We start from the raw sequence: 10,549 nt of genomic DNA, 5'->3' as shown, positions 1-10,549 counted from the left end.
ACACACCATCCCACACACATATTTAAAAACAAAAATACTACATTTACAAATAAAATAAAACAAAAAATAAAAACCACCGCACGTATACACACACACACACGTTTTATACAAAAATATAAAATGTGTATGTAAAATCATACAACAAAAAACCCAACAAAATAATTATATTTACAACAGAAATAAAAAAAACCTTTCAAATACACACACCATCCCACACACATATTTAAAAACAAATTTTAAATTTACAAATAAAATAAAACAAAAAATAAAAACCACCGCACGTATACACACACACACACGTTTTATACAAAAATATAAAATGTGTATGTAAAATCATACAACAAAAAACCCAACAAAATAATTACATTTACACCAGAAATAAAAAAAAAACTTTCAAATACACACATCATCCCACACACATATTTAAAAACAAAAATACTACATTTACAAATAAAATATAACAAAAAATAAAAACCACCGCGCATACACACACCATCCCACACACACATATTTAAAAACAAATATTAAATTTACAAATAAAATAAAACAAAAAATAAAAACCACCACACATATACACACACGTTTTATACAAAAATATAAAATGTGTATGTAAAATCATACAAAAAAACCCAACAAAATAATTACATTTACACCAGAAATAAAAAAAAAAACTTTCAAATACACACACCATCCCACACACATATCTAAAAACAAAAATACTACATTTACAAATAAAATATAACAAAGAATAAAAACTACCGCGCATACACACACCATCCCACACACACATATTTAAAAACAAATATTAAATTTACAAATAAAATAAAACAAAAAATAAAAACCACCGCACGTATACACACACACACACACGTTTTATACAAAAATATAAAATGTGTATGTAAAATCATACAAAAAAACCCAACAAAATAATTACATTTACACCAGAAATAAAAAAAACCTTTCAAATACACACACCATCCCACACACATATTTAAAAACAAATATTAAATTTACAAATAAAATAAAACAAAAAATAAAAACCACCGCACGTATACACACACACACGTTTTATACAAAAATATAAAATGTGTATGTAAAATCATACAAAAAAACCCAACAAAATAATTACATTTACACCAGAAATAAAAAAAAACTTTCAAATACACACACCATCCCACACACATATTTAAAACAAAAATACTACATTTACAAATAAAATATAACAAAAAATAAAAACTACCGCGCATACACACACCATCCCACACACACATATTTAAAAACAAATATTAAATTTACAAATAAAATAAAACAAAAAATAAAAACCACCGCACGTATACACACACACACGTTTTATACAAAAATATAAAATGTGTATGTAAAATCATACAAAAAAACCCAACAAAATAATTACATTTACACCAGAAATAAAAAAACCTTTCAAATACACACACCATCCCACACACATATTTAAAAACAAATATTAAATTTACAAATAAAATAAAACAAAAAATAAAAACCACCGCACGTATACACACACACACGTTTTATACAAAAATATAAAATGTGGATGTAAAATCATACAAAAAAACCCAACAAAATAATTACATTTACACCAGAAATAAAAAAAACCTTTCAAATACACACACCATCCCACACACATATTTAAAAACAAAATACTACATTTACAAATGAAATATAACAAAAAATAAAAACTACCGCGCATACACACACCATCCCACACACATATTTAAAAACAAATATTAATTTTACAAATAAAATATAACAAAAAATAAAAACTACCGCGCATACACACACCATCCCACACACATATTTAAAAACAAATATTAATTTTACAAATAAAATATAACAAAAAATAAAAACTACCGCACATACACACACCATCCCACACACATATTTAAAAACAAATATTAAATTTACAAATAAAATATAACAAAAAATAAAAACCACCGCACATACACACATATTTAAAAACAAATATTAAATTTACAAATAAAATATAACAAAAAATAAAATCTACCGCACACACACACACATTTTATACATATACATAAATAAAAATATAAAATGTGTATGTGTGTAAAACCTCCTCTCTGAGCCGCCACCTTACCGTGGTGGAGGAGTTTGCGCGTCCTGATGATCCTAGGAGCTATGTTGTCGGGGGCTTTACGCCCCTGGTAGGGTCACCCAAGGCAAACAGGTGAGGGACCAGACGAAGCGCGGCTCAAACAAAATATAAAAAAATAAATAAATAAAAACTACACAAGATATAACAAATACACTTAAGTTAGAGTATTTGTTTCATCATTCTTTCTGTTTAATGGTGACAGCTTTCTCATGATGGTGAGATTATATTAGTCGCTTTTTAATAACATGACAATAATCTTATTTTCATTTTGAATTCAAGAAGAAATGATAAAATTATTTGTACACTCTCAGAACAGATGTGTTAAAAATGAACACATGTGTTCATTTTTAACACATCAGTGTGTCTAGTTAAGGACAACACATCTTGTGTTGAATTTAACACAATCAGTGTGTAAGCACATTTAACACACACTGGCCCTGATCTATTAAGGCTTTGCGTGTACTAAAACAGGTGCAGACGGCTTTGCTCCGCTAAAATCGGCCCAAGCTTATCTATCAAAGCCGCAAACATGGAACTGCGTCAGTTATCCTGGCAAAACTGCGCCGCTCTCCACTTTGCGTTTCTGAAGCTACTGCATATGCATTATGGGCGTTCCGGCCAGAAAGTGCACATTAGTGGGAGGAGACTATGCAAATAAATCTGGTTTGCGCAGCAGTGGGATTCATGTAGCCCGCAAATGTTTGCGGTGTTTATGTTTGCTCTAAAAATAGCGTTTCTGAAAAGCAGGTGCTAATTGGCACAACAGTATACGCGCAATGGCTGCAGTAATAATTTTAAGGAGGAGGCACAGACACCATGAAAGGCGACTAAGATAATGCATTTTTTTCTATTATATTAATATATTTAGAATGCCAGAGAAGAGGATTGTGGAGACGATCCAGCGTTGCAATATTAGAATTGCTGGATAAGTTTAAAGACTTTATCATGCCTGTCTTTTATTATTATTATTATTATTATTATTATTATTATTTCTTTATAGCTTTTAAACCTTTATTATTTCTTATTTGTTCCTTGCATGTTTTTATATGTACAATACCTTGGTTCCTAAAGGTTGTTGTTAGTGTGCCTTATAAATAAATTGAACTTGAATATGAAACTATATTGCAGCATTTCTGGTGACATTTAGATTTTTTTCCTCGACTTCCGCAATATTTTTATTTGTCTCCTTTATTTGTCTCAACTTCTATCGGATAAAAGTTAATTTTGCGTTTGCGGTTTCCTTGCTCTCCAGAACCTTACATGACAGAGCAAACAGCGCCGCTAAATCCTCATTTAAATACTGCTGTTTGCTCCGCAAATGATAACAGGAGCAGTCTTAATAGATCAGGCGCTAATCGTAGAAACATAACCAGAGCAAAACTGCGCAGCAAATGTTAAATAGCGCAGCAGTTTTGCCCTCGTCATAACTCAGCCCCACTGTGTGTTAAATATGTCAACACAAAGATGTGTTAAAAAAATAACACAAAGATGTGTTGTTTATACAAAATTCTATATTATTTTCTTATATAGAACTTATGCTTAAAACCCACTAGAACACTCACATTTGCATTAAATTCAAGTGACCTTTATTCAAAATAATTCAGTCACGTCGTGGAATAACAATTCATTCAAGTTAAAAACTGTCCAACATTAAACAACAATGGGATAACCTGTAAATGATCAATGCAGGGGATATCAGGTCACACCGTCATGAACTGCAAGACCATAAAACAGTTAGAACCATTAACTATCCTTTCCCAAATTTACCGGTAGCTACTGGTAAAGCAGTTAAAAGTAATGCAAATTCATACAATCACTTTGTATCTTGGATTTATATATAGTGCATTTCCACTGAAAGATGACAGCAAGTCTAGAGGTCTGATGTCTGCTAAATCTTTTACATTTATCATTTCATACTCATCAGTCCTCTCCACCACATATGAAAATAGATGATCATCAAAATATTTCACAGTTAAAATTTTGAGAAAAATTAGCACTTCTTCCTTTTCACAATTGGGAACCAAGTGTATAACCTCTCCAAACAGATGTTCCCCTCTTACATCACGGTTTAAAGCAAGAACACAACCAGTTTTATATGTCTGACCAAGCCAACAGACAGAGTGAGCCACATGAATTGTGTTGCAAGTGCCAATATCATACCCAAGTTCTTTCAGATTTTCAATTAACAGATTACTTTTTTCCAAAGATCCAACCATCACTGGAAAGGCGTTTGGTACAGTCATTTTTTTCTTCAGTGGATCACTAAATTTCCAATTATACATACTTTGAACTTGATTCTTGTAAGCCAAAGTCTTAGAAATATTTATGAAATTACACACAACATGAGCATGTCTTTTCAGGGGACCATGCTTGCTCTCAAATCTCATACACCATAACTTCAAAAGTGGGCCAAACTTTATCATCATGCGGCAATAGTGAGTCATAAAATGATGTTTCGGGGTGAGTGGTCTGTCTGGATAAAGAATCTTGAACAAATTATGATGATCTATAACCAACTGTTTTAAAAAGACAGAGAGTCCAATGCTGACAACTGGAGCAAATACTATGCTACAGATTTCTCTGAGGAGAAGGAACAATTTCCAATGTTGATCATGTTCATTTACAAAATCTCCCATTAGGAAGGGTAAAAAGAGTAAAAGGCACCACATCTGACTGGCTGTTTGTCTTATGGGATTATCTGATGTTCTCAAATTAAGAATTACACTTGGTTTGTTTTTTTCATTTGCAAAACCATATTCAAAGCTTACCAATCTGTCATTAAACTGCTCTAATGTGAAAAACTTTTCATTATAGATGAAATGTTTTAACATCAGTTTTACTTCAACCAAGGCAACACCCTCTAAAATGTCATGCATAATGTCAACACAAGAATTTTCAGTCACATGAAAGTAATTCAGTGAGTTTAAACAGGAATCCTCTTTTATGCCTGTTGAAGTTGGATTGTTATGCGCAACATGTTCTTTATAGTTTACTTTGTTTCGAAATTCCTGGTGATCATCATCAAATACACACTGGGCCGCTTGTTTATCAGTAAGACAAAAATGGCAAAATCTGTTTGCTGAAAAGCTTTCTAAAAACCCTCCAAGTGAATGGCAAGCAAGATCATCAGCAGTCAAAAGGCAGACAGTACTATGAAGGAGAGAAATCTGACCCTCAATTTCAACCTTTATCCCATCTGTTTCAAGAGATCGAATGTCATCCAACAAAGGCGCTAATATTTTGTCAAATCCATGCACCTCCCTGTCTATAGAATTGAAAAGTAGACAGAGGTGAATGTTTGCAAGGGAGGAGTTGAACTCCACAGGCAGGTTTCTCAAGCAAAAGTAAACAGCTCCCATTTTGTGAACTTTAGTTTTTGACCCCAAAGGATTAGTTGTTTCCAAGTCATCAAAATATATTTGGATTTGTAGATCATCGGGATACCTGCTGTACAATGTATGATTTGCAAACTGTGTGCCATCACAATAATCACGCATTTTACCATCAACACTTTTGTTTGATTGCTTATATAGTTTCTGCATCTTTTCACTTTCAAAGAGAAACTTTTTGGTATCAATAATGGAGATATACTGACAAGTGTCTGCAGCCAGTACTTGAGTCAATTTTCTCTGCTTTCTCGCTGTGTCACCTCTGTATCCTAAGAAAATTTCTACAGGCTTCAAAAGGGAGTGTTTTTCAGAAAAATATTTGCACATTTTGTAGGGCGTATCCACCTCTGAAAACATATTTTGTGCATTTTCAAAATCTTGCATTAAAGATTGGACAGCTTCATCATCATTTGATATAGTGTAGCTATTAATCAAAGAGGCAGTTTTCTCCTTTAAAGAGTCCAAAGTCTTCTCCAGCAGTTCTTTGGTGCACGTAATGCTTTTCTGTACATCAGTTAATGTGGAATTTGATGAGGAATACATTTTTGCAACATATGATGCTGCACAGTCACGGTAGTCAGAGAAATGAAGACCCATAGGAGTGTCCAAATTAGTTTCAGAAGTATCCATAGCATGGGAGCAAGATGGCATAGAAACATCCTCCGATACATCACTGAAACTGCCTTGTTCAAAATGCTGTGGGTTAGCAACTGGAATGTGTTCCCTATTGAGATGTCTGGCATACGAATTGAAGTTATGGTATGTTCTTTGACAGTGGTTTTGACTACATACAATTGTATAGTCCTGCCTATCAGAAATTGCATGAACTTGACGAAGATGTCTGATTAGCATCCTTACTCTGTTTGAAATTGACTTCTTGCACTTAGGACAGGTGTACATGTTAATTTATACCAATGCCTGAAGCTTGGCAATTAACTCCAAAACCTTTGACCTCTTTGCACCTGAGATTGGCATGTCATAAACATGCTCAAAAAAAGAATACACTGAGTCAAGTTGGATAGGGTAGGTTACGTTACAAACCCACAACATTTAGAACAACTTGTCCAGGGCGCATGTCAACCCTTCATCTTGAAGTGGAATGGCGACTTTGTCATTCTTTGCCACAATTATGTACTGAGCTGTTGTACTGGGATGTCCTATACACACAAGCTTGGGCTGGTGGACTCCCACTTCTGCTCCTCCGGCTGCTGCTTCTAACGATCCTTGTAGAAGACTGGGGATGCTTGTTCCAGTCTGAGAAAACACAAATGTTAAATGTTATTTTGAAAACATAAAAAGTACTTTAGTGTGACAATAGTTTTTTTTATAACAAGTTTGTTTTGCTACGAAACATGAAGCTAGTTAGCCTAGCTTGCTAATGTTAGCGCACCAGGCTAACCACAGACTCCTGAGAAGTTCTGTTTTTCAAGGCTGAATTTTTACTTTTTAGAATAGTTGAAAATGTCAGTGGGGTTTTCAGTAAGAGAAACTGATGAACACACACCATTCAGCTGCTGTCAGACTGAAACAAGTCCAGACACCAGCTGAATGTGTAAATATTTTTTTATTCTGGCAGGTTCATCAAAAAGTATTATGTCTTGAAAACTAATATGTAAGTAGTAACTAGCACTAAATAGTAATAATGTGTGCATTTATTTATTTATCTATCCATCCATCAAACATTGCATGTCACACATCACACCACCGAAGTAAATACTCAACCTGTTTTGGAATCGCTGGGTACTGTAGCATTAATCTCTTTACCCAACACTAAAATAAGAATCAAATCATATCAAAATGTGGTTTCCAAACCAAAGCAGATACCGGCATATCCTTTGTTCATTATTACCCTTATATTACCATAATATTTCATGATTTATATTCAAATAGTTAAACAGTTAAAAGGTTAAGTTGAACTAAAACATGACTGAATTGTGTGATGATTCAAAGGTCAAAGTGCAGGACCATAGAAGAAAAATACAGTTTTCTTACCGGTTTCACTTCCATGATGTAGGACAGGGCTGATTTGACACTGCATTTTGTCCACCCTTTGTTTCTCCCTGATGCAGTCGGAGGTAGATAACGGGTGAGTAACTTAAGGGCTCTGAAGCAAAGTGACTCTGCAAAGAGCAGACAGACATATAATTAGTACTTCCAACTGTGACATAAGCTGTCCAACAAACTGCCATAACAGAAAAAGCAGTACCCACAAGGGTGTGCTGGGTGAATTCAGACCCATCAGTAAAAATAATTACAATTTGTTTTTTTAGTTGTTCAAACCTTAATGGGAATGTGAATTGTGTGTATTAAAATTACACAATTTGATATTGTATAGTATGGTCATAAAGCCCTAGAATTCCCCTCAGACACCATGTCTGGAAAAAAAGACATGGCCTAGTGCCAACCAAATACAAACAATACACTGACGTTGTATCTGGTATACATGGAAAGTAACTACCATCTATCTCCTCACCAGCCGACGGGTCACTGGGGTCATTTTCCTTTTCAAGCGTAGCCACTTTCAGGAGTTTCGGAACAATATGTCCTTCCCATTTCCGAAGGAAGAGGTCTTCCTTGCCCGGAAACATTCTTGCAAACTCTGCATCAAACTGAAGAGCAACTCATAGCAGCTTATGTTCACAAATACCGATTAGACTTTCCTATGGTAACAAATATTGGAATTCTTCAATTAAAGTGGTGTTCCCCTTTCAAGCTGAAATGAGTTAAATACATCATTGAAGCATACATAAGTGTATTTTCTAGACTCTTGATGTACAATACAGTATGCTGAATACTTACCAAATATGGCATGTCTACAAAGCGAGGGTACTGCTGGAGAATCTCCGCTACTGTTGGTGACTGGCTTGAGATCCAGAGCCTGCGGTTGTTGAAGGTTTTCTCCATGCCCATTTCGATAGATGTGAGGTTCTCAGGAGATGGTCTCATCCTTTTGATAGCCGTTATCCAATCCTTGGCAGACTCTTCGTCCCCTTCTGAAATCACTTGTAGTGTTATAGCTACTCCAGAAGCCTCACAGGCCCTCCCGCGTTTGCGATAGCGTCTCTGATCTTGATGAAGGTTTCTCCGCAGGTTCCTCAGTTTCAACTCTATGAATCCACAGTGGGACACCGGATCATAAAAGTGCTCCTGGAACAATTTGTTTAAAAATGTGGAAAAACATGCATGCACAAACATCAATATCTCAAAGCACAAAGTCCTGTTTCATTTTAATTCACATCACTTTCAGTGCAACTGAAAGATAACACAACTCAAATATCAAGGGAGAAATAACATGGGGAAAACACACCAAAAACAATTACTCACTCTCTATTACCTCTAAAACAAAGATATCTAATTTTAACTTATCTCTAACTACCCTAAAGGCATTATAACGAATCATACAGTAAACTTAAGTAAATATTCCTATGGAAAACTGTAATCCACTGAAAGACATCTGCTCACACTTACAAATCCTTCGTTCTCTTCTTGTATCTTGATCTTTAATGATGGGAAGATTGTTGTTATGCTTTTAGCCAACATCAGTTTGTCAGCATTGGAGGGGTAACTGAAAGCAAAATGGAGGATTTTGAGACCAGAACAAATGGAAACTGCAAAACTTGTAATAGAGAGTACATCAAATTTTAGTATTATGTTATACCACTTGTAACACATTTTCTCTAGAACTGCACAAGGTTACAGGACCTCTCACTCATCTATCAATCATCCATCTATCAATCTAAAAATATTCCAGGTTATTGGAGAAAATGGTGGTCTAGATGAATGACTTGGAATAAACTCACAATCCTCGTCGCTCAACCAGGTCGCTGACACCCGTTCTCACAAGGAGTTTTCTAGATGCCAGAGAGAGATTCCAGATTTTTCATATTTGGCAAGTACACTTGGGGCTTTGTTCTTAAGTAGCACCACCAGACTGGCTGAATCAAATCTGTGCACACTGTCAGTTTGTCCATGGCATTTCTGTGTAAGCAGATTACACAGCACATATTGTATTATACATGCCCCCCTCCATATATATATATATATATATATATATATAATAAAACAACAACATCTGTAACCAATAGATATTGTAAATACCTCCAGTGGACCACTCTGACAAGCTTCACTAGCACTCAGTGGTTCAGTCTTTAAAAGAAAATAATGTCACTGCTAGAATGCTAATTGTGAAGACTGTGTAACTGTAAACACAATCATATTGAGGCACAAGACATTCAATAAAGTTCCACGAGTCACAAAACTTACACTTAAAGGGACTACTCTGACATGTAAAGGTATATTTTGGAGTCATTTTAACCCAGGGTGTAATGGACTGTGAGACCAAGTAGAACAAGAGAGGCTCTACCTGGTCTCGCACTGCATTATACCCTGGGTTAAAATGACTCAGAAGTATACCTTTGCATGTCAGAGTAGTATGACACTAATGCACTAATATCAGGCCATTATCTATTACTGGTGCCATTATCTATTACTGGTATATGCATCTCTCAGACACATACCTCCCACTGACCACCTGCATCTTCAGTGTATGGTTGAACCTTAAAGAGAAGTTAATGTTACTAATTCACCTGGAGGTGCAGAATTCACACAGAACATGCACAGGTTCAGGTTGGTTTTGTGTCATTTTAGGAAATAAAGTAACAAAGTTTACCTGATTTTGATTTGCCTCCATACATTCAGCTTGGATCCCTTGGGTTGACAGGAAGATGTGATATCTATCCAAATCCTTTAATTCCTCCTCATTCAATTCAGTGTCAATATATTCCATGAAATCAGTATTATACTTTAACAACCTGTCAAGAACATTTTAATATGAAATCAACCAAAATGGAGCTCAGAGCCAGTTTTAAGACGTCCATTGAACAATTACTGAAAAAAATTCTGTCCCAGGGGTGACAAGACTGCTTGTGTGAGTGTGTGTGTGTCTGCAGCCCTGCCATTAGAGATAATTAGTCACAGGTGTGTGTGATGAGCAGAGAGAAAAGACTGTGGCAGG

General features: G+C 35.0%; 1 protein-coding gene across 1 annotated transcript; it reads right to left on the bottom strand.

The window, feature by feature from the left end:
• Nucleotides 1-6,585: 6,585 nt before the first annotated feature.
• On the bottom strand, nucleotides 6,586-10,347 carry LOC121648560. Its single transcript, XM_041998758.1, has 7 exons — nucleotides 10,205-10,347; nucleotides 10,053-10,091; nucleotides 9,004-9,100; nucleotides 8,335-8,682; nucleotides 7,994-8,144; nucleotides 7,528-7,655; nucleotides 6,586-6,789 (listed from the first exon to the last, which is right to left on the bottom strand). Exons 2-7 carry the CDS (start codon nucleotides 10,070-10,072, stop codon nucleotides 6,586-6,588), a joined length of 948 nt encoding a protein of 315 aa, XP_041854692.1. The 5' UTR covers nucleotides 10,073-10,091; nucleotides 10,205-10,347.
• Between the last annotated feature and the right edge of the window lie 202 nt (nucleotides 10,348-10,549).

Source organism: Melanotaenia boesemani, chromosome 11, assembly GCF_017639745.1.
Source record: "Melanotaenia boesemani isolate fMelBoe1 chromosome 11, fMelBoe1.pri, whole genome shotgun sequence".
Classification (NCBI taxonomy): Eukaryota; Metazoa; Chordata; class Actinopteri; order Atheriniformes; family Melanotaeniidae; genus Melanotaenia; species Melanotaenia boesemani.
This window is presented reverse-complemented; position numbering and strand designations above follow the sequence as displayed.

Coding starts and splice junctions, on each gene's coding strand:
- LOC121648560 (XM_041998758.1), bottom strand. CDS start 10,072: ATGCAGGTGGTCAGTGGGAG. Junction 8,683..9,003: donor AAGAAGAGAACGAAGGATTT/GTAAGTGTGAGC, acceptor AAATTGTTCCAG/GAGCACTTTTATGATCCGGT. Junction 6,790..7,527: donor ACATCATGGAAGTGAAACCG/GTAAGAAAACTG, acceptor GTGTTTTCTCAG/ACTGGAACAAGCATCCCCAG.